General features: G+C 38.6%; 5 protein-coding genes across 6 annotated transcripts; 3 read left to right on the top strand and 2 right to left on the bottom strand.

The window, feature by feature from the left end:
• The first annotated feature begins 5,577 nt into the window (after positions 1-5,577).
• Positions 5,578-8,080, top strand: LOC111783297 (truncated transcription factor CAULIFLOWER D-like). The gene is made up of 8 exons (XM_023664218.1): positions 5,578-5,851; positions 6,061-6,136; positions 6,297-6,358; positions 6,421-6,520; positions 7,341-7,382; positions 7,487-7,528; positions 7,622-7,695; positions 7,922-8,080. The coding sequence occupies exons 1-8, from the start codon at positions 5,670-5,672 to the stop codon at positions 7,950-7,952; spliced, it is 609 nt and encodes a 202-aa protein (XP_023519986.1). The 5' UTR covers positions 5,578-5,669; the 3' UTR covers positions 7,953-8,080.
• A 659-nt stretch (positions 8,081-8,739) lies between these two features.
• On the bottom strand, positions 8,740-11,807 carry LOC111783240 (F-box/LRR-repeat protein At5g63520-like). Its single transcript, XM_023664150.1, has 9 exons — positions 11,562-11,807; positions 11,379-11,486; positions 11,208-11,300; positions 11,000-11,143; positions 10,836-10,937; positions 10,002-10,041; positions 9,601-9,926; positions 9,421-9,539; positions 8,740-9,320 (listed from the first exon to the last, which is right to left on the bottom strand). Exons 1-9 carry the CDS (start codon positions 11,715-11,717, stop codon positions 8,864-8,866), a joined length of 1,545 nt encoding a protein of 514 aa, XP_023519918.1. The 5' UTR covers positions 11,718-11,807; the 3' UTR covers positions 8,740-8,863.
• Positions 11,808-12,768: 961 nt separating this feature from the next.
• On the bottom strand, positions 12,769-14,817 carry LOC111782667 (squamosa promoter-binding-like protein 13A). The gene is made up of 4 exons (XM_023663465.1): positions 14,617-14,817; positions 14,320-14,542; positions 13,591-13,727; positions 12,769-13,523 (listed from the first exon to the last, which is right to left on the bottom strand). The coding sequence occupies exons 2-4, from the start codon at positions 14,526-14,528 to the stop codon at positions 12,934-12,936; spliced, it is 936 nt and encodes a 311-aa protein (XP_023519233.1). The 5' UTR covers positions 14,529-14,542; positions 14,617-14,817; the 3' UTR covers positions 12,769-12,933.
• A 4,130-nt stretch (positions 14,818-18,947) lies between these two features.
• Positions 18,948-22,449, top strand: LOC111782575 (SUMO-activating enzyme subunit 1B-1-like). Of its 2 annotated transcripts, none has more exons than XM_023663348.1 (10): positions 18,948-19,174; positions 19,273-19,324; positions 19,445-19,640; positions 19,808-19,887; positions 19,982-20,098; positions 20,393-20,443; positions 21,384-21,450; positions 21,719-21,822; positions 21,911-22,015; positions 22,122-22,449. In XM_023663348.1, exons 1-10 carry the CDS (start codon positions 19,092-19,094, stop codon positions 22,227-22,229), a joined length of 963 nt encoding a protein of 320 aa, XP_023519116.1. In that variant the 5' UTR covers positions 18,948-19,091; the 3' UTR covers positions 22,230-22,449. The 2 variants fall into 2 exon arrangements, with proteins under 2 accessions (XP_023519116.1, XP_023519115.1); XM_023663347.1 differs by having other exon boundaries at positions 19,808-19,890.
• A 2,428-nt stretch (positions 22,450-24,877) lies between these two features.
• Positions 24,878-26,692, top strand: LOC111783091 (heavy metal-associated isoprenylated plant protein 7-like). The gene is made up of 5 exons (XM_023663975.1): positions 24,878-25,032; positions 25,130-25,424; positions 25,519-25,733; positions 25,856-25,943; positions 26,037-26,692. The coding sequence occupies exons 1-5, from the start codon at positions 25,021-25,023 to the stop codon at positions 26,504-26,506; spliced, it is 1,080 nt and encodes a 359-aa protein (XP_023519743.1). The 5' UTR covers positions 24,878-25,020; the 3' UTR covers positions 26,507-26,692.
• The last annotated feature ends 223 nt before the right edge of the window (positions 26,693-26,915 follow it).

The raw sequence follows: 26,915 nt of genomic DNA, 5'->3' as shown, positions 1-26,915 counted from the left end.
GGGGGGGGGGGGGGAGATTTGGGGGCAGTCCCACATCGACGCTGGGCCCTAAAGGGGGTGGATTGTGATGTCCCACATTGGTTGGAGAGGAGAACAAACCACCATTTACCATTTATAAGGGGAAGCCCGAAAATTTCCAAGAGACCACCTAACATAAAATTGTTCTAAACAAAGCACACTTCATCGTGTAGTTCGCATGATTGAGACACTAAATAGAAAGATGCACGTTGTTGTTAATATAGGTAGCAATTTTCAATTATTTCAACTTTCATTTAGTCATCCTATCATCAGGATCTCTCATTCAGACGTTGTCTCACTTCAATTATGTACCCTTCTTTTACTCGGGTGTCACCAGCTTCTACCTTGGTTCGAAGACAAACCACATTCTACTGAAAGAAGTACGGGTTTAACACCATTTATAACAATTCATGTCATCTAGAATGACTTTTGTAAGAAAGGGAAAAGAGAATGATGCTAAACCCAACGAAGAAGGGCTCTCAAACACAAAGGCAAAAGTAATTGCACTCACACAAGAAATGAATAAAGAGAAACAAAACCATATTTGTTTCTTTTCTTTTCAGAAGCATCACTTCCGTCAGAATCCCCAAACACTAATGCCAAAAATCACACCCAAAATTAGTCCATTTAACACACCCACGACGGTGCAAATTAAACCCAACCCAAATCCCAACAGGACCTCTATAAATAGAACCCCAAACTACCACAACTGAACCACCACCACCTCCTCCTTCTCCAACTGGTGCCGGAGACTCAATGTTGGACTGGGCGCCGGTTCTGTTCGGGTTACTTCTCTTCATCCTCCTCTCCCCGGGGCTGCTCTTCCAGCTGCCGGGAAATGCTCGCATGGTCGAATTCGGAAGCTTCACCACTAACGGCAAGGCCATTATCGTCCATACCATCCTCTTCTTCGGCATCTTCACCATTCTCATTTTAGCCGTCGACATCCATATCTTCACCGGATGACCTGAAATTACTCTTCTGTCCCTTCCATTCTTTTTCCATCCAATTTTTTTTTTTCAAATCTTGTTGATTGGAAATAAACCGAATAATAATAAATTACGATTAATTATCTAGAATTTAATCAATAATTCATCCCATTTCTATTTATCATTTCATTTTCAAATGATTTGATGCCTCGAGATAAGATTCGATTGTGATTTCGATCAAATGTATTGTAAATGTCGCACCATCTTATTTATCATGGGATCCGATGTTTTAATTTAAGATTAATTGTAATAAAAAAAAATACCCAATATCTATTTTGATCGTCGACAACGAACATCCTAAGATAATTAAACGTTACTATTTAACATCTTTTTAATTACGCTTAAATATACGGTTAATTTAGAGCCACTGAATGAACGATGTGGAAAAGAAAAGATAAGATAACGTGTTGAAAATTTTATTATGATTCTGGTTGATGAACGACAGGGTACCATATAATAAGATTAGTGAACGTAATATTCCACCAACCAGTCTGACCTAATTGAATTTTAGAAAAAATTTAAAATTAAAAAGAAATTGGGAAAATAATAAATGTGATTGAAAATTGTAAGCATGGAATAATGAGATTTTATGTAACAGTGGAATAAGGTAATGTTGTTGGAGGGTTTTATAGGGGACAGAAATGTCCATGGCTGCTTCAAATGAAGGATATGAGGACACGTGTTAGAGGGGCTAATATTTTAATATTTAAAAATTGAGCCCTTCGCCCAATCACGGCTCGTAACGTTGGGGGTTTCTTTTGGGGAAAAAAGTTGGTCTAGTGGACTGAAAAGACCTTTTTGAATTTGCAGCCAAACGCGGTCTAATCCGATGATGGGGTTAGTGGTCCCATCGTCGGGTAATGACGTGTCAGTCTCTCGTGCAGTTCTGTAATATTCTGACATGATTAAGTGCATACGTGTCAAGTTTCTAGGCAATGACAACTTAGCATTTGTACCACGTATGTTTGACCCTGTCGTGTTTAACGGCGTAAAGACCAAAATGGGTTTTCTTTTTCTTTTTTCTTTAATATTCTGACCAATTATACGAGCCACACATTTTTTTTTTCTTTCTAATTTTAGTCATATTTTCACAATAATGATTTAAAAATCTTAATTTTTTTTAAAATTTAATTATTAATGAATAATTTTCACGTGTATTCATTTTTTAAAATGGAATAATTAATTAAAATTAGAAAAATATGAGAGAATTGCCTTCCATTGTTTTTCTTTCCTTATTTAAAAATTATGAGATTTTTGGAGATAAATACACTTATTTAGGTAAATTTGAGTTTATTTTTAAACGTAATTAAGTAAAAATAGTAATAAATCATTAATAAATAGTAAAAATTGATTCATAAAATTAGATATTTTTTTATAAATAACTACAATATAATATCAAATAATATTCTTATCCTATAGTTTTATTATATATTCTCGATCAATTTAACTTAATTCTTAGATTTTGATTGGTTACGAATATTATTATTGAGTTGAGTTTAAATAAATTTTTTCTAAAATTAATTTTGGTTGAACCATTAATTAAAAAAAATACACTTGGATATACATATTTTTATCTTATCTTTATTTATAATTATTTGTTCAATTATTGAAATTAAATGGTAAATATTAGTGGTTTGAAAATAAATAAATAAATATTTTAGTCTTATCAAAATAAATTATTGAGAGCATAAATATATTTTAAAATATCAAGTGCTAAATTATTACATAATAAAATCCACATTTAATTTCAATGATATTTCATTTTCATGTGAGTTAGGTACCACAATTTTTAAACTATAGAAATTAAAGCAATAAATAAAGTAAAAATGTAAGATTATTGGTTAATTTAGGAATTTTAATATTGATTTAGACCCGTTAGTTAGCTTTCTCCATCACTCTCACATCATAGCCTTGCATTTACTTGATTTATATAAATAAATAAAAATAAATAAATAAATAAAAACATCGGTAAATAAAGGTAATATCAAGAAACCAATTTGAGTTAAAAATGGCAGTCACTCTCTCATGACCTATTTTGAATGAGGATCATGTAGCTCGACCCTAACCCTAACTAACTCATGGCTCATACATTGATGATCATTTCTCAAAATAATGGACCATCTGTAATGGTCAGAAACATTATCTGAATTTTTTTTACTAAAACAAGTATTTTTAAACTAAATCCGACCAAAGAAGGTGAGATCTCAGGTTGATTGGAGAATAGAACGAAACATTTCTTATAAGGGTGTAGAAACTTCTCCATAACATACGCGTTTTAAAATTGTGAGGTTGACCATAATAAATATCGAGCTAAAACAGACAATATTTGCTAGTAGTGAATTTGGCTTACTATAAATGGTAGTAGAGCCAACGAGGATGATGGACCCCCGAGGGAGGTGGATTGTGAGATCCCACATCAGTTGGAGAGGAGAAGTGTAGAAACCTCTCTCTAACAAACGCATTTTTAAATCATGAAGCTGACGGCGATACGTAACGGGATAAAGTAGACAATATCTGTTAGTGGTGGTCTTGAGATATTAGGACTTAAATCACCTCAAATAGTTTCGGAGTGAGGTTCGTAAACTAACTCTCTCTCATGAATCCGGAGTTGAGTCTTCGTTTACAAGCACTTGAACATTATCAACTTTGTAAGCCTACTTGGGATTCAAGGATAGGATAGCTTTAATGTCCGGGAGTTCTTTGTAACGTTGTAAGGTTTGTTTGTTTAACTTTTTGCGCAGGCAGTTTCATAATGTTCTTCACCAATGATCGGACATTGATGCCCGAAGGCTAAAGGGAGACAGCTGGCAACATCTGACTCTTTAGACCCAGACTAACCCCCTGATTAAGAACAGGACTCGGCTCAAGAGAAATACATTCTGACTAACTGACTCTCACTAACCTTGATGACTACCTACTTGAGCACATAGCGCTTAATTTTTACCGCAACATTATGTTCATCACTAGCTACATAAATGCATACATATCCAATCACTTTAGAAAAACAAAAAATATTTAAATCGAAGGAGAAGACCCTTTACCTTGAAGGCAATTCCTTAGAGATCACGACTCTAAGTTGAATTCAACTCACACCAAATCTTACATTCAAACATGTTAAGATCAACTCGATCATCGCTTCGCATGAAAACCAAAACTTACTACATAGTTATACCTTACCTATATGCGATCGTAAGCGATCGAAATCTTAAAGAGATATTTTCAATCATTGTCATCAAAGAGTAAATCAAGACATGTCACAACCTTAAAACTTGCCCAAAAGGTCTTGAATCTTGTTGGACAGTGTGTTGACATCCTTGAGGAGGTCCCTTTTTTGGGTGGTTGCGTAGTCTTATTCACATGAGAGAAAAAGGGGATGTAAATTAGATGAACACCATCCTTTAGTGTCGTCACCACGGTTGGAGTGGCGACAACATGACATGGGTAATTAATTGCGTGGGTGAGTAGAGTAGTAGTGAACGTGCTCTGCTTACACCTGAGAGTGGCTAGCAACGGGACAGCTAGAGCGACAGTGGGAATGTGATCTAGGATCGACGATCGAAATATATATAAATAAATAGATTAAGCAAAAAGAACAACTTAAGAAGTCAACTTTATTGACTCACATTCTCTTCTGTCTTGACTTTACTCGACATTCTTCACTTCAAGTAACTACTACACGTTTGCAAATTTGACTTTTGCTAGAGTCTTGGTGAGAATGTCTCCATGTTACTCTCTCGTGTCAACTTTGTTTAATCGAAGAAATTTTAACCACAGATACCACTAATGATCTTGTTAACTCACCATTTTCATGCAAAATAGCCTCGAACTCACTTTTTAACCTCAGTACCTTTGCTTCATTAACACATTCCACGCCCACATGCATTGTTAGCAGCGGCTCCCACATTACTTAAGCTGAATTCTTCTCAGCCAACACGAGAAGGACGTCATGGCAGTAAGAGCTATTTTGTCGTTACACTCCACAACGTCACCATGCACAATAACACGTATCACTATCGACCATGCTGCATAGTTACTCCTAGTGAGTAACGAGCACTAAAGTGTTACACTCTCGTACTTTTTCTCTTTATCACCGTCATATCTCCTCAGTGACTTTACGCGGTGACCGTGGTAATTTCGACATTTAATAATTTATTCTAGTAAATAAAATTTATAATTAAGAGAGAGAGAAAAAAAAAATGGAAATGAAATGAAATGAATAGGGAAAAGGGGAGAATCATTAGAAAAGCTAAATTTAGTTGGAAAATGGCATCGCATCACACCGCATCGACACAGCGGCCCACGTCTCTGTGACGTTCCGTCGCTTTCTCCTTCACTTCGAATCATCCAATTTTACCTGTTTTCTTGACGCCGTCTATTTTCCTTTTACTTTTTTCTCTCTCTTTTTAAATTTCTATTATTATATTATTACTTTATGTTAAACGCCGCCAAATCTAATATATATATGTATTTCCCTTTTTATTTATTTATTTATTTATTTATTATTATTTATTTTCGTATATATAAAACATGATGTAACCTTATAAGTCCTTGCTTCTCTCCGGTGCATGAACCTCACATTTTTTTGCACCAACGCAGAATCATCACTGACCCAAGAAAAAGAAAAAAAAAAAAAAAAACATTTTTTTTTTAAAAAACAAAAACATGGGACGAGGCAAAGTTCAGCTGAAACGAATCGAAAATCCGACAAGTCGGCAAGTTACGTTCTCCAAGCGTCGGAATGGGCTTTTGAAGAAAGCTTACGAGCTGTCTGTCCTGTGCGACGCCGAGGTTGCCCTCCTCATCTTCTCGCCGTCCGGCAAGGCCTACCAGTTTTCCAGCCACGAGTTCGTACTTCCTTTTCCTTGATGTTTTTCTTTAGATTTAAACGATTAAATTTCTGGGTTTTTGAGATGGAAGGATTTAGTGGTGTAAAGTTGAGGAAAGGTTCGAGCTTTGAGCTCGGTGATTATGGGTTTTGGTTATTTGCTTGATGGGTCGTGTTTTTAAGGCTTGTTCATGATGAAATTGTTGGGTTTGGTTTGATTGGGTGCAGCATGGATGGAACCCTAGCCAGGTATAGGAGCGACGTGGGGCTACCGCAATCGAACCATCCACATTCACGAGCTCTGGTATTTAGTTGTTGAATTAATGGGGTGTTGTGAAATTGGATTCTCTGTTTTTATTTGATCCTTTTTTGATTTGGGTGTTTCAATGTTTGAAGATTAGGGCTTTGTATGTATATATGTATAATTAAGAATTTGTGGGTGTTGGTATGATTTTGATTTGTAGGTTTGGAAGAGTGAGATGGAGGATATGAAACGATCGATAATCAGCTTGGATGCAAGATTAAGGTATGTTTAAGTGTGGTTTTTGATGATTTAATGTTGAAGTTAATTGAATTTTACTATGTTAGGAACTTTGCTGGTGAGGATCTTGGATTGTTGAGCTTGAAGGAGTTAAAACAGTTGGAAAGACAAATGAGCATCGGGATTGAACGTGTTCGTTCTAAGAAGGTAAAGCCTTTCGCAATTTGAACTCGACTTTGAGTGTAACTCTACTCATATCTTGAAATAAACACGACTCTCCACAATGGTATGGATATCGTACACTTTGAGCCTAAGCTCTTGTGGCTATGCTTTGGGCTTCCCCAAAAAGCCTCGTACCAATGGAGAAAGTAATATTTGATTATAAACACATGATCATTAATGTGAGACTTTCATCATCCAACACTTCTCATACGAAATATATATAAATTCATGTTCACGAAGTGTGTTCGTTTTTTTTTTTTCTTTCTTTTTTTTGTGAGATTCTACTCGGTTGGAGAGGGGAACGAAGCATTCCTTATGAGAGTGTTGAAATCTATCCCTACCAAATAGGTAATAAAAACAAGCCTCAAAAGTAAAGCCCAAAGAGACAATATCTACTAGGAATGGGTTTGATACGTTAAAGATGATATCAAAGCCAGACACTGAATGATGTGTCAGCGAGGACGCTGGACTCTCAAGACAGGTGTATTGTGAGATCCCACATCGATTAGAGAGGGAAACAAAGTATTCCTTATAAAGGTGTGGAAATCTCTCTCGAGCTTTAAAAATTCCAAGGAGAAGCTGGAAGGGGAAACAAAAAAAAAAAGACAATCACTACTAACGATGGGTTCGGGATGTTATATTTTTCCCTTCAAAATCGAGTCGTTGTTAAATCAACTTAGTCGAACCAAAAACATGATGTTTTAAAAAAGACTAGGGTTAGAGAATTTAGGTTTATGGTAAGCTATACTTTGGCCATGACTATTTATGTATTGTTTTGTTTATTCATTTTGGGCATGAACGACAGAGACGCATCACATCAGAGCATATAAACCAGTTGAAAAGGAAGGTAAACAACCATTTCTAAACCTTAAACTTCCAACCCATTTCAAACCAACTTATAATACGAGAATTAACTGCTGGGTTTTGGTTTAAATTTAAATACAATTGCAGTACAAAGGCCTGCAAGAGGAGCATAGCCGTCTTCAGAAAAGAGTAAGAACAAAAAAAAAAAAAAAAAAAAAAAAAAANCCAGATTCTGTGTTCTTGTCGATTAAATTAATGTCTGTTTGTTGTTGTTAATGTCAGTTGAATCAGCTGAAGGATGTGGCTGTCACAACCTCAAGAATCTCAGATGCTAATGCCTTCTCTGCACTCGATATGTATGTGCATAATCTTTTAATAATCTTTATTTTATTTTTACTGTATTAATTTCTTTTAATTTCGCTATTTTCTTAAAATATTAACTTAATTTATATATTTGAAAGAATATGGATTAAAATGGAATGAAACATAGGTTATAAAATTAATGTAATTATTTAATAAAAGATTAAGGAGGAGAATATTATAATCATAGCTTATAAATTAATATGGGAAATTTACATGCAGGGCATTTCAGGTGAATGGGTTACAAAATTAAGCAATATGGTCTTCAAGCTGCTTTGTGTTTCCAGAAACTTATGTAATTTTCTATTGATTTTCTGCCAAATCCAACGCTATTTGTGACGTCATAAAGCATAGAAATTAAGTTTGCTTCTTCCAATTTTATATCAACTTTAAAATCTTAACAAAAAAAAGTTATTTAAAACTAGCCGTTAAGTTGAATATGTTAGACGAACATGACTCTCCACAATGGTATGATATTGTCCACTTTAAGTCTAAGCTCTTCTCATGGCTTTGCTTTGTGTTTCTTCAAAAGGCCTCGTACTAATGAAGAGAGTATTTTTTGTTTATCAACGCATGATCATTCAGTAAATTAGCTGATGTGAGACTTTCATCATCCAACAAAATAAACTCGAATTAATGTTTGGTTTAAGTTTGTTTTATACCTATGGTTATGAATGTTTATGAATTAATACAAAACGAGAAGCAACGTAATAGAGGTAGAATGAGCTAGATGCTAACCAGAATTAAAATGAGCAAGAATGTGAGCTTTGGAACTCAACTCGTGATATCATCGAGCTTTGAGGAGGATGACCCAACTGTTCGCTTCCTAATAGGGCTTGTGTCTAGTAGACCCTCGATTCAAGGTGCCCCTAATTTGTTCGTTTTCTTTCTTTATTCCAAGTTTGAGAAGAAAATAAAAAACCTAATTCAACCGTTATAATTTTGTGGTTTGATTTAAGTATTAGAGCTGGTGTGACAAGTGTCACAGTCATACTTGTCTAAAGCGCGTTATCTAGGGTTACATGTTCGAATGTCTCGATGATAATATATTTGTATATTTAATAGTTTAAATACATATAACACATCTAAACTGTTTATTTCAATTTTTACAAAGATGAACTTATTAAACACAAATCACATAATATTCATCACCATCTTCATCTTCTACCGTTCTCCGCCGCCATTAATATGAGACATAACCAAATAAACAGTGCTATAAACATGCAGACAACGGCGAACAGAATCATCCTCATCTACCTCTTCCTCGTCCCGAATCGACCTCGAAACGGCTCGACCAATTTCCCCGGCACAAAACATCCCGGCAAACGGGACACCGGGGAAATTCAAACTAAACGGCGACGAATTAACATTGGGACGTCCAAAATACGCCTGTCCTCGAGAATGGCAGGAGAATATAAGGCCTCCAAAAACTTCACTTTTTCCGGCGGCAAACACAGAGCTGGCGGCGGCGTTGGTTTTGGGCGGCGGGTTTAGTGTTGCAAGATCCTCAAATGCAATGCTGGAAGAAGAGGACGCAGTTTCTGAATCTGAATGGTAGAATAAGAAGGAATCGCCTGGCCGGATTCCGACGCCGTCCACCACAAAATACTGCTGGTCTCCCCTGTTCGTAATCGCCGCCGATCATTCACCAAAAATTTCAAGTGTTTATGTGTTTATGTAATCATTTTCGTGGTATAGGATTAAAGAGGAGAAAAGGGTACCCTAAAACTTTATACATAGCCAAGGATTTTGAGGGCCCCAAGCTTTGTGAACCGATGCTCTGTTTTCGATTTTGCGTTACTCCGATGAACATATCGGTTTCCAAATCGTCGTATTCGATCTGCAAATTGCTAAGTTAGAGATTATGAAAGTGACAGAAACAAGAGAAATCGCTGTCGGACCTCTTCTTGAAGATCCTTTAGAATGCTCTGTCCATGAAGGATTTCGTCGTCTCCTTCCATGAAAGCAGAGAGCCACGTGAATTTGGAGCCTCTGATGCTGGTGGAAACGGCTTTCAATTCAGGGCCAAAAGGGATTGTTCCAGTGGATGATGTGAAATGGAAAATGGTTTCTCCGACAGCTTCTGGGCTGTTCTTGTCCCTTGCAATTACTAAAGCTACAGCACCAAGTGAAAACCCGTTAATTTCGTTGGTTGTTCTTCTACTTTTGCTCAAGAAGCAGCCACAGGCGTCGCCCACAATCACTGTTTCTTCGGCCATAGCTGAATCTGGAATATGTTGATATACCTATTAGGGTGTTTTGAGTAATGGGTAAACGGCGAATTGATCGATGGTCAACTTACCTAGCTTTGCGATGATGGGTTTCATGTCCTCGTGTTGATCCTGCAGCATTATGAGCAGCCCAACCATGTAAGGGATTTGAAGAAGTTAACGATCTTACAGTGTTGAGAAAAAAAGGACAATATTTGTCTGTGAGGGTGAGGCTACGGGTCGCAGCTAGGATGCTGGACTCGAAAAGCGATGGATTGTGAGATCTCACATTGGTTGAGGAGGGAACGAAACATTCTTTCCAATGGGTGGAAAACCCGAAAACCCGAAACCAAAAATCTTGAGGGGAAAACCCGAAACGAAAAGCTCAAACAAGATTTATCTACTAGCAATGGACTTTGACGGTTACAAATGGTATCAAAGACATATATTGGATACTGTGCCAACAAGAACACTGGCCTCTAACATGGTGGATTATGAGATACACATTGGTTGAAAAGGGAAACAACCAGCAAGGACACGACCCTCAGGGGATGGATTGTGAAATTCACATTAGTTTACAAGGGAAACGAAACATTCTCTATAAGGGTATGAAAACCTTTACGTAGCTCATTTTAAAAAACCGTTATGTAGCTCGTTTAAAAATCTTGAGGGAAAGGGAAAACTCAAAAATGACGATATCTACTCACGGTAGACTTGGGCCGTTGCAAATGGTACTTGGTAGTTTGCCATCAAGAACACTAGGCCCACAAGGGGAGGACTGTAAGATCCACTTTAGTTAGAGTAGAGAATGTTTCGTAAGGGTGTAAAAACCTCGGCCAAACACATTTTAAAACCTTGAGAGGGGGTCGGAAGAGTTCAAGTAGGACAATACCGAGCTATGAAATATGAGAATGGTGGGAACTTACTCCAAACAGTATAATGCAGGAAGGAGAGGTGAAGTCAGAAACAGAGGCTGTATAGTCCCTTATATCCATAACGAACTTATCCGCCACAGCTACTTCAGACACCTGAAACTTTGGATTTTTAGTGTTTACACACTGAATTAGCCTTTAAGATCGCATCCACTGACCTTAATTGAACGGAGGAGTGAGATTGCATCAACTTTAAATCCGGGCAGAAATCCAACGGCCAAAACGATTCCTCTGTTTCGATTGAAGATCGAGTTGTAATCTTGAGTTTCAACATCATAATCACCCGACAATTCCCATTTCACCTGTAATTTTTTCCTTAAATTATTCAAATTAATCCAAAACTCTTTCAAAATGCTATGAACAAACCTCCTTGACTTCATCGGTTAACGCGTCTACGCCGATGATGCCTCTGGCTGCATTTGTGATCACCGGAGTTCTTGAGCCCAGCGCCTCTGTAATCTGAGTCCGACCCATGATTAATTACACCCTGAAATGAACGAATTTTACGAAGAAATTAAAAGGGTAGGAGAGAAATACAAGATGGTGAACCACTTCCAAGCTGAATTCCACGCCGACACAAGCAATGGCAAACTGCGGCCGAATCGGCTCCGACAGAACCTTATGAACAACCTCCTCCACCGCCACCTGCAACACAGAAATCCATCAATCCCTTCATCGGAACCACCAAATCGACGGAGGAATTCGAGTAACGAGACGAACGTGAAGAGAGGGGTTCAAGGACACGGCGGAGGCGAATTTCGGGCGACGGAGGATCCGATTGCACGTAGAGTTCCATGTCTTGGAAACGCAGGCCGCCGCTGCGAAGGATCGAGCCGGAAGCCGGCGGAAGATGTTGTGAAGAATGTCGTCGTTCATCGGAGAAACTCCGGGTGCTCCGGCGGCCGTCACAGTTAGAGTTCCATTTGACTTGATTATATACAGATTCTCACGTCAGCGTAGGTTTTGTAAGGTGTAGCTTAAAACAGGGGATTTTAATCGCGTAGGCAGAGTATCCTTAAATGCGGATTTGGTGTTCGAGTATCCTTAGGATTCTGTTTGAATTGAATGTGTTTTGGCGTTTTTCTTATTTTTTGCAGATTGCCCCCTTAACTTTTTCCTTTTTCTTATTTCTTACCCCTGCCTCTTAACTTTTTCTTCCCCTATGTAACTGAAATTTGCATTTTTGACCCCTCCCCCCTACAACCGACGTATTCATAAAGATATTTATTTAATTTGCCACGATTAAAAATTATTATAAAAAAAATAAAAAATTTCATTCATATATTCTCTGTTCAACAAACCGTATTCATTAATAGTAAGCTTGAGCTGTTACATTATTATGAATGCAACAATATCGGATAACAGTGTGCTTGAGCTATATACATTATTATGAGTGCAACAATATCTGCTAATAGTAAGTTTAAACTGTTACATTATTATGAATGTAACATTATCTGCTAACAGTAAACTTGAGTTGTTATATTATTATGAGTGCAACAATATCGGCTAATAGTGAACTTGAGCTGTTACATTATTATGAGTGCAACAATATCTGTTCACTGTACGTTTGAGTTGTTACATTATTATGAGTGCAGAATGCACCCACCAAAATAATTTACTTTTATCCAAACAAAATCGTTTGTAAACTCACACATAGCTTAGCAGATCCATGGTTCGAGTTCCTAACGTAATTCTTCAACTAAAAAGGATAACAAACCTAGTTATTCACAAAATTGCATACTATGTAGATGTTCGTATAGCGTTTCAACGTTAACCCAATATATGATGTCTCACGTTAGTTGGGAGGAAAACAAAACACCATTTACAAGTGTGTCGAAACCTTCCCCTAACATACGTGTTTTAAAGGGGGAAACTTAAAGAAGATAATATCTGCTAGCGGATGGATCTGGGTCGTTACACAATAACAATCCAGAGAAGAATGCACGTGTGATATCAAAAGTTCGAAACTCATACCGTATCGAACAACAAAAGAACAGGAAAAAACAAACGCAGGAGAGAGTTCTTCATGTTTATTAATATTAGAACACTGACAGGCAGACATAATTAGGAATTTGTTTCCTTTGGTTTCTACTTACTCCCAGTGAAAAGGAAGAGTGGAAGGGGATTGATTTCCAGCATTCTCGGAGGGAATTCCAAAGATCTCGGGGAAATTAACAGCCCCATGAACCGAAGAAGACTCAGAATTCTCAAAACTGTCGAGTTTATGGTGGTGGTGGTGGCTCAATGGCTGCAGCAGAGAAATGGCGGCGCTACGCTGTTGCTGTTCTTGTTCGATTATGCTCAAACCCAAATGCCCAGAAGAACCATTGTCGGCGGCCTGCTGTGACGATGACAGAAGAGAGAGAGCACAATCTGATTCACTAACTCCAACTCTGAATCTGTAGTAAACCATCTTGTTCCTTTCGCCGCCGGTGTTTTCCGACAGGGTATTGATACTCCGGAGAAGTGGTCGGCATGTTGTCGGGCCGCCATGCAAGAACCCCAGTGGTTGCGCCGCTTTGTAGCTGGATGGTTCCACAAAAAGCCTCTGTTTTTCGAGAAAATTGAGTTCTTGGTTCTGGTTGTGGAAGACGGAGGGATCTCCTGCAGACGACCACCCGTGGCTGCTCAAAGTGGTCGGTGGAAAAACTTGCGAGCTTGTAAATGGCAACAAATGGGCACCTGGAAGAAATGCATATTACTTCAGTAATTGAGATTTTTCCATTAAAAAACAACCAAACATTCTAACCTTGATGATAGGAGAAATGGCCACCAGATCGAGGCAAGAGGTCAGTTTGAGGCTTTCTCCGCCGCCGGTTGTGGCCGTCCAGTCGTTTCCGGCAGCTTCTCTTTCCTTCGTCAAATTCCTCAAGTGAATGAAACCTATGGGGGGAGAAAACAGAGCAGAACAGAGCAGAGCAGAACAGAACAGAGCAGATGGGAATTCATTAATGGCTACAGAATTTGGTCACTGAAATGAACATTAAATTGGGAAAAAGCTTCTGAAAGTGTTGGAACATTAATTAACTGAGAATTTTCTCATGAAAAGATTCGAAACCACAACTAAATCCAGCGGCAAGCGTTCTGGAAAAACGGAAAAACAGAGCAGAACAGAGCAGAGAAGAACAGAGCAGATGGGAATTCATTAATGGCTGCAGAATTTGGTCACTGAAATGAACTCTAAATTGGGAAAAAGCTTCTGCAAGTTTTGGAACATTCAATAACAGAGAATTTTCTCATGAAAAGACTCGAAAGCGCAGCTAAATCCAGCGGCAAACGTTCTGGAAAAACGTTTAAGACCCCAGAAAGAGGACAGATTTCTTGACATAAAACATCAACAGTTCTTGAAGAATAAAATAATGGGTAGTGCTCAAAAGTTGGTGACAGAGAACAGATGAATTCCATGATTAGAAAGAAAAAAGGAAAAAAGAAAGACCAAAAAGAGAAAAAAAAAAAAAAAAAAAAAAAAAAAANCCTACTACACTGCTGGCAAAATCTCTGGTTGAGGCCAGCGATTGTGACCTGAGGAGTCTTGGAATGCAGCTCACAGACCTTATGGCGCCTGTGGTAGTCTCTACAGTTGCTTAGATCTGAATTGCAGCCATCGACAAGGCAAGAAACTGGCTGAATGGCGCCACTGTGAGCTCCTCTGGCTCTCTTTGATGATCCTGAAGTTGACGGCGCCATTTTCTGAAGCTCCCCTGCAAAAAAGTTGAATCAAAATCACTGAAGTTTGAGGCTACAAGATCCCGTTCATACCCATGAAAACATTTACTTTGTTAGCGGTTTGATTTTGGGGTTCCTAGAAGATTGGAGGTTGGAAGTTCCCGAGAAAAAAGAGAAGGAAAAGGGGGGAAAGGAAGTGAAATGAAAAGGAAAGTGAGAGAGAGAGTGGTGAGTGAGTGAGTGAGTGAGTGAATGAATGAATGAATGGATTGGGTTGTTCTTTCCAGTTCATTCACTGACAGATTCCATTAAATCCAATAAAGTAGATTGCCTAGAAGGAACTTGCTGCTTAAGACTTGATAAATTCATACATACGGAATCACATGCTACCTAAAATATAGGTATCAGTAAGGATGTCATTCTCGGTCTGGTTTAAAGCATTCAAGAGCAGAGGGTTGAGGAAAGAGAAAATTGTGTTTAGAGAGAGACGCGTTTTAAAACAATGAAGCTGACGGTGATACATGACGGGTTAAAGTGGATAATATCTGCTAGATGCGTGTTTGGACTGTTACAAATGATATCAAAGCTAGACATCAGGTGGCAGGGTAGTGAGGATGTTAGGCCCTCAAGGGTGAAGGATTGTGAGATCCCACATCGGTTGGAGAAAACAAATCGTTCCTTGTGTTATAAATGATATCGGAATACCGAGCGATGTGTCAGCGAGAACGTTAGGCCCTTGAGGAAGGTGGATTGTGAGATCCCACATCAGTTGGAGAGAGGAACAAACCGTTCCTTGTGTTATAAATGATACCAGAGTCAGACATCAAGTGATGTGTCAGCGAGGACGTTAGGCCCTCAAGGGAGATGGATTGTGAGATCCCACCTCGGTTGGAGAGAGGAACAAAACGTTCCTTGTGTTATAATGATATCAGATTCAGACACCAAACGGTGTGCCAGCGAGGACGCTACGTGCTCAAGGGAGGTGGATTGTGAGATCCCATATTGGAATGGGGAACAAAACATTCGTTAAGTTACAAATGATATCAGATCCAGACACCAGGTGGTATGCCAACAAGGACGCTAGGCCCCAAGGGGGTAAATTGTGAGATTCTACATTGACCAGAGAGGAGAACGAAACACTCTTTACAAGGGTTTTAAACCCATAAAGCTGAAGGTAACACGTAACGGGCTAAAGCGGACAATATCTATTAAGGGTGTGTTTGGATTGTTACACTATATGTGTATATACACAACAAATACAAAGAGCTCGAATGCTCGGTTAACATAATACAAAGTACTTGCCACCCTCTTAACCCTCTTTTTGTTTCACCATCTCATGCACAACCCTTTCAAATTTATGAACTTGTCTTTATAACCTATAGAACAAGACGGTTGTAGAGCGTATAGTTCAACCGACTAATTAAAACACCTACGCACATACTACAACGGTGTCGAGATTCAAATCTTTCCTCTTCCATAACCAACCAAAATCAAATGCAAAATAACTATTAGAGTTCCGGTTAAGAGTTAGTTTAATGGGTTGCTTAAAGTACTTTTACGTGTTCGTTTCAACTTTTCATACGAACGTCTACAATATTCAAGAAGAATATAATACTCGTTCTTTTCATAATGATATCGAATTCTTAATGTATTTTAAAACGAGTATTAATTTTGTGGTCCTTATACATGCTAGCAATAGGTTAAAAAGATTGGAGCTTTTAATGTAAAACACACAATCCAACAACAACCCATAAAGCAGCAGGACAGAGACACCAACCACGAATAAGCAAACACATGTTTAAAATAGTAATGAATGAGATGAGGCCTCAGCCTCCGCCTCAGCCTCGCCCTTGGCATCGGCCTCGGCCTCGGCCTCCCCATAGATTATTATGTCGACCCATGAAATCGAGATTGAGTGGGGTTTTGTTTTGGTTTAGGCCTCAAAATCCCCGAAAATCCATATATCTCCCCCTTCCCTCTGACACTTCCTTTGCCCACACATGCCACTGCCCTATGCCATACATTACAACTGTTATCATTACGTCGTCTCCTTAGGTCGAGAGGGCCTCTAAGACACGTGTCACCTCTCACAAATTATAAGTGAATAAAGAGACATTGTAACAGCTCAAGTCCACCACTGTTCTTTTATAGACAATGTCATGTTGCGATCGAGAGGACGATGCATCATCTAATACACCAAAAAGATATGCATTGAAGTCAAGTTGAGGCATAGACAAGACAGAAGCAAGAATGTAGACATGAGGATAAAGATAGACTTGATAAAGAGTCGAGGGTCTCAGACCTTAACCTTAAACGTTGAGGTTTCAAGGGTTTGAACATGTAGTTATGGAGTTAAGTCCGATGATAACTGTAACGACTCAGATCCACCGCTAGCAAATATTGTCCTCTTTGGGCTTTCCCTTTCCGGTTTATGTCTACTAGGGAAGGTTTCCACACCCTTATAAATGGTGATTTGTTCTCCTCCCCAACCAATGTGGGACATCACATTCCACTCCTCTTCGAGGCCAGCGTTCTCGCTAGCACTCCTTCTTGTAATCAATGTGAGACCGCCACCAAATCCACTCCCTTCGGGGCCCAGCGTCCTTACTAGCACATCGTCTCGTGTCTACCCTTTCGGGGAACAACGAGAAGGCTAACACATCGTTCGGTGTCTGGCTCTGATACCATTTGTAACGACCCAGATCCACCGCTAGCAGATATTGTCCTCTTTGGCTCTCCCCACATTTGGAGTGTAAAAACCTTCACCTAGCAGACACGTTTTAAAGCCTTGAGGGGAAGTCCGAAAGGAAAAGCTGAAAGAGGATAATATCTGCTAGCGATGAATGTAGATGATTAGAATAACTCTCTTTTACTTTCTATATTCCTAATATTTAATGTTTGAAAAGGAAAAAGGAGAATTAGAAGAGAATAATTTGATTGGTAGCAATAATGGTTGGAAAAAGTAGGAGCGAGTGAGTGGAGACGAGTTGGAGCGAGTTGGGTGATTGACACGTGTGAGGGGAATGGCACTGGTGGATCCTAGTGGAGAGGCCACGTGTTTGGTTGTCAAGCTGTCACCAATTCCTTGACACCGTACCAACGCAACATGCACACTTGTCGGTAAACTTTGTGTTTTAATTTTAAATTTTTGGTTTTTTGATGGAATTGTCATGTGGGTGACTGACACATAAACAGTTCTCTCATCCATCGACTCATTTATAGCGACAACCTTTTTCACTTTTTACGGTTTTTGTTTCTTTCTTCTTCTTTTTCTTTTTAACCATTCACGTTTTTCCATTTACTGCGTTGTTTACAGTAAAAAAAAAAAAAGGAAAAAAAAAGTTATTTTTATATCTTTAAGGTGAAATACATCACTCGTTATCATTTTTAAACACTTTCATATGGTAACTATTGATGCATAGATCTAGTTCGATTCGGTTAGGTTAGCGAGTTAGATCTAGTCGGTTCTTGATATAGGTCACCTTGCAAAAAAGATATCTCACATCGGCGTGATGCTTTGTCCAACCCACTTCGTGCTTAAAATTAGTACGAGATCAAAATAGTGTCGAGCTGGTCACAAATTTGTCACGTATCTTAATCGTGTTCATCCTTTGACATCAATGTGAGGATTCTACAATGGGTTTGTTGAGTTAGTGGAGGATTTGTATGTCGCCTTTGATCGACTCATGGACTTGTTGATTCTGTAACACTTGCGGCAACGAGACAGTGATTGTGTGACACTTGTTCTAACCCAGCGAACAAATCAGACATGAGAAATTCGAACTTCACAGACAAAGTTGGTGTACGCTTGAGCCTCGAGTCACGTTTGAGAGAAATGTTTAAAAAAATACGAGGAAGGAAATACGTTGAAAACAATTTGAAGGAACGTAATGTTATAAACTAAAAGTAATTAGGCAACGACTACTTTAATAGCACATAGCCCAGGTAGGCAGGTAGTGATATCCCCTATAGTACATTTTGGAGCATTTTAGTATTGACGGGTGTAAACATGATTTCGGTGACCAATCATACACTTTTATATTGACACAATACGAAATAGTAAAGATCTTTCTAAGATGAAAACATGTAAAAGGAATTTGGAACGATCATGCAACCATAGACAACACGTCCTGAATAAGCATGATTGGGATCCGGTCGTAAGCAACAGGCATTAGACAAACATGACCGTGACACATAGCTTCTAAGGTTTAACCATGGTCGTGTCCTATACCAAATTACCAATCTTAGGAAGTGAACTGGGCTGCATCCTGAAAAGCCCAATAGACGATTTAGGCCCATAAGCACTTGGTCCACAATCACCATCCGTAGTGTGTTTCTCCGCTAGGTATTTGTGTAATTTGCCACATCTTTCGGGGTTTTACGTAAATTTACCTATTTCGCCAAGAACCGAAGTTACTAGCTCGCTGTTCCAGACTTCCACAATTCTTTTCAAAGGTTTTTTCCGCGCCATCTTTTTCAGTTTAGGAAATCAACGCCGGCAGTGGCACGCAGCAGTATTTTCATTCTCACTTCTAACAGCGATTACAGAGCTCTGTTTTTGTGTGTTGCAGTTTGTAGTTGACAATGGATGGAGAGGAGTTGACGGAGCAGGAGACTCAATTGTATGACCGCCAAATTAGGGTTTGGGGTGCGGATGCACAGAGGAGGTATTTTGTAGTGTTGTATGAATTTACGTTATCTTAATTTTCAATGCGACTGTTTTTCAATTGCAAGCTTTGGAAATGTTTTTAATTCTTGCTCGCAGGCTCAGCAAAGCTCACGTTCTAGTATGTGGAATCAAGGGGACTGTTGCTGAGGTAACATTTTCTTGTGAATTGAGCTGAGTCTTTGCCTTCTAGTTTGTTAATATTCAAATTGGGATTCCTTGCAATTGATTAGTGGTGCTTGTTCATCTTTCTCTTTCTCTGTGTTCTTAGTTCTGCAAGAATATTGTTCTTGCTGGGATCGGTAGTTTGACATTGGTGGATAATCGATTGGTGACTGAAGAAGCCCTTTCAGCTAATTTTCTAATTCCCCCTGATGAGGGTGTTTTTGGCGGGAAAACTGTTGCTGAGCTTTGCTGTGATTCTTTGAAAGATTTCAATCCAATGGTGCGAGTTTCAGCCCTCAAAGGTATTAAACAATGTAGTCGTAGTTATAGACATTATATGTTGTTGAGATCTGTTCTGTCTGCATTTTTGTCATTGATGGTTGTGACAAAATTCCATCCAAGAGCTCTATGATGTCATTATAATTTGTCACCCCCTGATAAAATTCAACTAAAATTTATGTTGTTCTAGGTGAGCCATCCAGATTTGATGAAGAATTTTTGAAGACGTTTGATGTTGTAGTTGTCAGTTGTTGCTCCCTGGCTGAAAAAGTAGTCGCTAAGGCTTTTCCCTCTTCTTTTCTTTTTCATATGTTCTTCCCGTGATTTTATTCATGACATGTTATTGTTTTTGTAATTATTGTAGAAATCAGTCAATGAGAAATGCCGGAAGTTACACAAGCGCATATCATTTTATACTGTTGACTGTAGAGATTCCTGTGGTGAAATATTTGTTGATCTACAAGACTATAAATATGCAAAGGTGACCAATGAAGATATATTATCATGCATGTTCTTTGTTTTAGATCTCCAGCGGTATTTGTTTGATTTGTTCTATGTTTGTATGATTGTACTGCATTTTGCTGCCCCTACTAATGTCAGTCGGAGGCATTTGTTTATAGTTGGCATGGGATGTTGATTTTTTCTCTGGGTTTAGCTCATCTCAGAACTTCCTTGTGGTTACATTGTTCTGTGAAGTTGGCACTCACATTTCTTCTTTCTGGCATAAATTCATGAACAATGCTCATCTCACTTTGTCCTGACATTTTCTTGTCAGAAAAAACTTGAGGACACTGTGGAATGCCAACTATCATATCCAAGCTTTGAGGTATCGTTTTTCTAACATAGTAAATATAAAACAGTTTTTTTTTTTTTTTTTTTTTTTTTTTAATTTTTTATTATTTTTTTTATTTTAACAAATATATAATTTTCAGAATCCTGATTTTCCTATGGCGCACCCACATTCATGCTAATATAAGTGTGGATTTTTTTTTTTCATTTTTATCTTGCTATCCCTCATATTCATCGCCTAAAAGGACAAAGAAACTGACGCAAGTATTGTTAACGTCTTCCATTTGAGTTACTATGCCCCTTTGGCTGCTCATGCCTGCACAAGAAATCTGGAGGCATTTATGGAATTAGTCTTCATTTGGTCATTTGGTGCTTTGAATGTCAAAAACGGTGGAGCTGGAGGCTAGAGTTATATATATATATATATATATATATATATTTTGAGGGGAGATATTTAAATGTGAGATCCCACGTCAGTTGGAGAGGGGAATGGAAACCTCTCCCTAACAGGCGCGTTTTAAAAACCTTGAGGGAAAGCGCAAAGAGGATAATCTACGCTGTTACAAATGATATTAGAGTCAGACATCGGGCGGTGTGTCAGTGAGGACGCTGGGCTCCCAAGGGGGGAGGATTGTGAGATCATCGGTTGACGAGGGGAACGAAACATTCTTTATAAGGGTGTGAAAACCTCTCTCTAACAGACGCGTTTTAAAAACCTTGAAGGGAAGTCCGGAACGGAAAGCTCAAAGAGTGTCATATCTACTAGCAGTGGGCTTGGCGGGCTTGGACTATTACATTTGTAACAACTGATGATGTTACTCTTTGTTTAGCTCTTGTGGTGGCTGCTTTTTCTTGGCATTGTTCGTTTGACTTAATGGGCTGTTTATTTTCTTTTATTATTATTATCATTTTGGTGTAAAAAATGTACATTGTACTCGTTTTCTTCTTGACATGCATTTGTAATCCTTTTATCACAGGAAGCAATTTCAGTACCCTGGAAAGCACATCCCAGAAAAGTTTCAAAGCTATTTTATGCATTAAGAGGTGTGGTGAATCCTAGTTGTGTGAATAAATAAATAGTGAATTATTATTATTATTATTTTAATTTCATAGACCTTGATCGAAATGGAATTGGGGATTCAAAGAATGCTACAAGGGGAATTGATTATTCTACAGAGCATGTAGAACTTCCATGTGATCTTTGCTTCCTTACTGGAGTTGAATTCCAATTATCTTTATGTCGTTGATCCATTTTTCCCTTGTGTATATTGATGCCCCTACAATAGCGACGCCAATTTTCTCATGGGTGCAGTGATAGAACGGTTCGAAGAGGCCGAGGGGCGAAATCCAGGAGAGACTTCAATATCCGATCTTCCCGGGGTCTTGAAGTTGAAAAAAGAGCTCTGTGACTCACAGGTTAAGTTCCAGGAGTATGCTTTTTCTGTATTTTGTTATCATCAAGTAGAGAATTCATTCTTACACTATCAGTACCCAAACATTGCAGTCACTGAATGAAGCTCATATTCCCAATGTCCTCCTAGAGAGATTAGTGGCAAACTCAAAGGAATTCCCTCCTGTTTGCGCTATCATCGGAGGAATCCTCGGGCAGGTGCGTATCTTAGAATCTGTTTGTAATGACTTTATAATCGAGGTGTTTTTAAGCACTAAACAGGCTACTCGAACCAGTTACTAACACCAGGTGTTCCATTTCTTAGGAAGTGATTAAAGGTATTTCTGGGAAAGGAGACCCACTTAAGAACTTCTTCTACTTCGATGCCCTTGATGGGAAGGGCATCATAGAGGACATATCAAGCAAACCCTGACAAGGGATGCTAGCATAGGCCCATATGCTTTTGGACTTCAAAGGCGAGATTCTATTTAGGTATGTATTATTTAATTGGTATAATTTATTTTGATAAGATCCATTAAAGATCCATGATTTTGTTTTGTATAGTTTTTGAATGATGATGATGATCACAGATCTTATTATAAAGTTTTAATTTTTTTAATACAAAAAAAAGGGTCCACTCGGAATTTAGTTCATGATCACAAATCACATGCATTCTCCAGTCCCGGTTTACCACTCTTATTCCCCCATGATATGTTTTACTTTTCTTAGACATCTATCACATTTTAGCCCTTCCATTATTGTTGCCTTTTCCTTTTCTCATTTGACCACTCATTCTTTTTTGGTACCAAAAAAAAATTCGATGATCGAATAACTCGATCAATCCAACCTAATTTGTACGGTTTGAGATTTGGGTTGGATTATAAACTTATTCAGATTGAGTTTGATTCAACCTAATTTGTACAGTTTGGAATTTAGGTTGGATTATAAACTTATTCAGATTGAGTTCGATTCAACCTAATTTGTACCGTTGGGATTTAGGTTGAATTATAAACTTATTTAGATTGAGTAAGCATTCCGAGTCACCCCACTGACACACCCTTGTGTTATGTTGGCTCTACGTGTACAAACTCAATGCACACATGGCATTTCCTCATCCCATTCTCAGCCCCATCACCCTTCAACACAAACCAAAAAAATAGCACATTCTTTGCCACTTGGGCTCCATATATAACAAAACAAGCCAGTTTTTTCAGATCAGATCAGTTAAAAAAACCCAGTGTCTTGTCAATGTACAAACAATTGATAGCAAATATACTTACAATAACAACCATTCACTATTTTTATTCGTGAAAGATTCCAAACTATAAGACTGACGGCATTATGTAACGGACCAAAACAACAATATATACTAGCAATGGATTTGGATGTCACACAAGATTAGTGGAATTAGTAGTGCGGTATGACGTGAATTGGCCAACTATTTGTAATAATAACCAAAACTCATTCGTTTTTTTTGTGCGAGTTGTAAGAATAGTGAGTTGAGTGAGCCATTTTTGAGTTGGTTGAATTGGGAAGGAAGAAGAGGGTGCCAATTTTGAGGTACAAACAGGCTTTAAAAGTGGTTGATAAGAACAAAATAAATAAAGGTGTTAAATGAATTGACATAAAAAAAGAAATGTAGGCTTACACAGTGTGTCAACATGAAATAAGAACAGAAAAACAAAAGGTTGATTTGATTTTACATAAAGTTTGTAAAGAGATGTCATAACTCACCATTCACATCCATTTCCAAATTATTGCAACTGAGAAAATACACACCTTATATATCCAATCATTCCTATTCCAAATACTTTTTTAACTCTCGAACATGTCCTACCAACTAAGTTATGCTCGTCTCGACCATTATCACGAACAAACTTGTCATTTGGGTCGGCCATTGTAAGATCGCATATTGATTGAAGAGGGAACGAAGCATTTTTTGTAAGGATGTAAAAACCTCTAATAACATACGTGTTTTAGAAACTTTAAGAAAAGCCCAAAATGAAAAGTTCAAAAAAGATAATATCTGTTAGCGGTTGGCTTGAGCTATTACAACCATGTAGGTATGCAACTTAATTACCAACGGGGGCAATGAGGGGAGTATCCAAAAATTCTAAGAAAGAAGAGAGGCTTATTGTCGGCTGATTGACAATTGAATAAAATAAATGTTGGGGTGCAAAGAGTAGTAGTTTTTCTCTCGAGGTATCATTCATAATTATGACACGTTTTGTTTCAAACTTTAGGACGACCAAGCAATATGGAAGTCCATTGTTCCTTCACCAACACGGCTATTCTTATCATGAAAGTAATAGTAGTTATTTTAAATATATAGTTTTCGAGTTGATGAGTCTCGTCACTATGTCTTTCAAGGTATTCGTGGAGATTTGAATATTCGATTTACAAAAGAAGTAGATATCTTGACTACCGAATTATAGAAACGGGAGGAAGGAAGGTGGATAGTTTGGATTAACACAAAAAGAAAGAAAGGAAGTTGAACAAAAATATATATATACATTAAACTTAAAGTAAATACGAAAGTCGAGTATTTTAATCGCAAGAGTATACTATTTTATTTAGAGTCGGAAATTCAAATTCCAATACCAAATTATCCAAGGAGTACAGTAGGGCGGGAAATGGGATGGGTCAAGCTCGAGGATGGTGAAAGAAAATGTAATCCTTGACCCGACCATGTTTCGTTAACAAGAAAAAAACTTTCTCCGCTCTCTTCCCATTCTCTAACGAGAGTTTTTTACCCATCCGCTCGTTCTCCATCGAAACGGGTATTTTTCACCTCATTCGAGTTAGGTCTACTTAAAATAAGACCCTATCGATTAAATAGACATTTCTACCCTAAAACTCAATTTGCTGTACATCGTAATTAAGAAAGTGATCCAAATGAATTCAATTAACTCACAATTGGGGAAACGTGATTATTCAATAATTCAGATTAGTGTATAATAGATTTATAAATTTTTTTTTAAAAATGTTTATTAAATCTTTAAAATTTGGAGGCGAAATTACGTAAATGTCCGAGAAAATGGCAAAAGAGAAGAGCGTGAGAGGTGCTCTGCAGGCACCGCTTGGGTTAAAAAGATGGCTTCTCGGTTGCATGTGCTCCTCCCCCAACTCTCATTGGAACCAGCGCTCTAATTCCAACCTTTTTCCATCTTTTTTAGACTGTCCTCTGCTTTCTTCTCTCTTTCACGCTCAACAAACCACCCAACATGGGAGAGCAGGTGCGCCTTTAACCTCACTATTCACCAAACCTCCACATTCATTCCTCTGTTTTTCTCTCTGTTTCTTTCTGTTCTCATTTTTCGCGTGTTTCTTTAGGCGGAGAAGAAGAAGACAATGGGAGAGAGCATGGCCCAAGGAATGGAAGTTCAGAAGCCTGCGCCGGTGGATGCGAATGTCAAGGAGAAGGAAGAGGAGAGTAAGCCATTGGAAAAGTCGGCGCCGGAGAAAGAGGATAAAAAAACAGAGGAATCCAAGGAGGGGAAGGAACAACAACCCACCAAGGAGGAAGTTCCACCGCCGCCGCCGCCGCCGCCGGAGATTGTGCTCAAGGTTTACATGCATTGCGAAGGGTGTGCCCGGAAAGTTCGCCGTTGCCTCAGAGGCTTTGAAGGTAAGCAACTAGAAAAACAGAGTACAGATAGAAAAAAAAAATGAAAATGAGAGAATCTTAATTGTAATGAATTTCTTCTCTTGATTTTTAAAAGGGGTTGAAGATGTAATCACCGATTGCAAAACCCATAAAGTGGTTGTGAAAGGAGACAAAGCGGATCCGTTAAAGGTCTTGAACAGAATACAGAGGAAGAGCCATAGACAGGTAGAGCTTCTATCTCCGATCCCAAAGCCGCCGTCTCCGGAGGAGCTGAAGGCGGCGGAGGAGGAGGAGAAAGAGAAGCCCAAACCTGAAGAGAAGAAAGAAGAGGTACATATCACAACACAACTTATCTACTAAACATTTGCTTACACAAATCACATAATCAACAAACTCTGTTTTTGCTCTGTTTCTGAAAATCAAATGTTCTGTTTTGATGGTGTAATGTGCAGCCTCCGATCGTGACAGTGGTATTAAGAGTCCACATGCATTGCGAAGCTTGTGCCCAAGAAATCAAGAAGCGCATATTGAGAATGAAAGGTTCCAATCAAATTTCTTGATATATATATATATATATAATTATAAACACAATCCGATTCAATTCGTTAAATTTTGATATGAATTTGGATGCAGGGGTGGATGCAGTGGAGCCAGATCTGAAAGGGTCGCAAGTTTCAGTGACGGGCGCTTTCGACCCACCAAAGCTTGTGGAGTACGTGCACAAAAGAACTGGCAAACACGCTGTGATAGTGAAGACCGACCCAGAAAAGAAGGAGAAAGAAGGTGAGGCGAAGGAAGTGAAAGAGGAGGAGAAGGCAGGGGAAGAAAGCGGGAAAGAGAAGAAGGGTGATGGCGGTGGCGGTGGCAGTGGCGGCAGTGGTAACGGAGATGAGAAAGAGAGCAGCAAAGAAGCGGAGGGCGGCGGCGGTGGAGGTGAGGGGAAAACAGGGGTGGAAGTGGCGGCGGAGGAAGAAAGGAAAGTGGTGGAATTGAAGAAGAGTGAATACTACACGCATTACCCACAAAGGTACGCCATGGAAATGTACGCATATCCTCCCCAGATTTTCAGTGATGAAAACCCAAATGCGTGCTCTGTTATGTGAATCTCAACAGTTGACACAAAACAGAGTTACACTCTCAAAATTACATTTTGCTGGGGATTGTAATTTTTCATTTTCTTTTAGCTGTTTTTAAAGAAGAAATGGGGATGTAAAAATAATGATAATGAAACAATAAATATTTGTGTTGAATCCTAAGCTTATGGGCTAAAACCGACAATATTTGCTCCAAACATAAGACAGCGTGTTAGTAAGACGTTGGTTTTATAAAGACATCGCATTTCTTCTTGTCATCTCGATCCCCATCGACAGGGTTCACATGTCTTAACATCATCTCGAGTCTCGGGATGTCGTCAGCCATCATAACTCTCTCAGTTGTGCCATTGAGAATGGACCCGCGTGTCTTTCATCTCATCGGGACTTCCCAAACATCTATCCAAGTTCTATCAAGGCA

The sequence above is a fragment of the Cucurbita pepo genome, chromosome LG20, assembly GCF_002806865.2.
Source record: "Cucurbita pepo subsp. pepo cultivar mu-cu-16 chromosome LG20, ASM280686v2, whole genome shotgun sequence".
NCBI lineage: Eukaryota > Viridiplantae > Streptophyta > Magnoliopsida > Cucurbitales > Cucurbitaceae > Cucurbita > Cucurbita pepo.
Note: the sequence above shows the minus strand (reverse complement) of the source record. Positions and strands in the feature narration are given on the sequence as shown.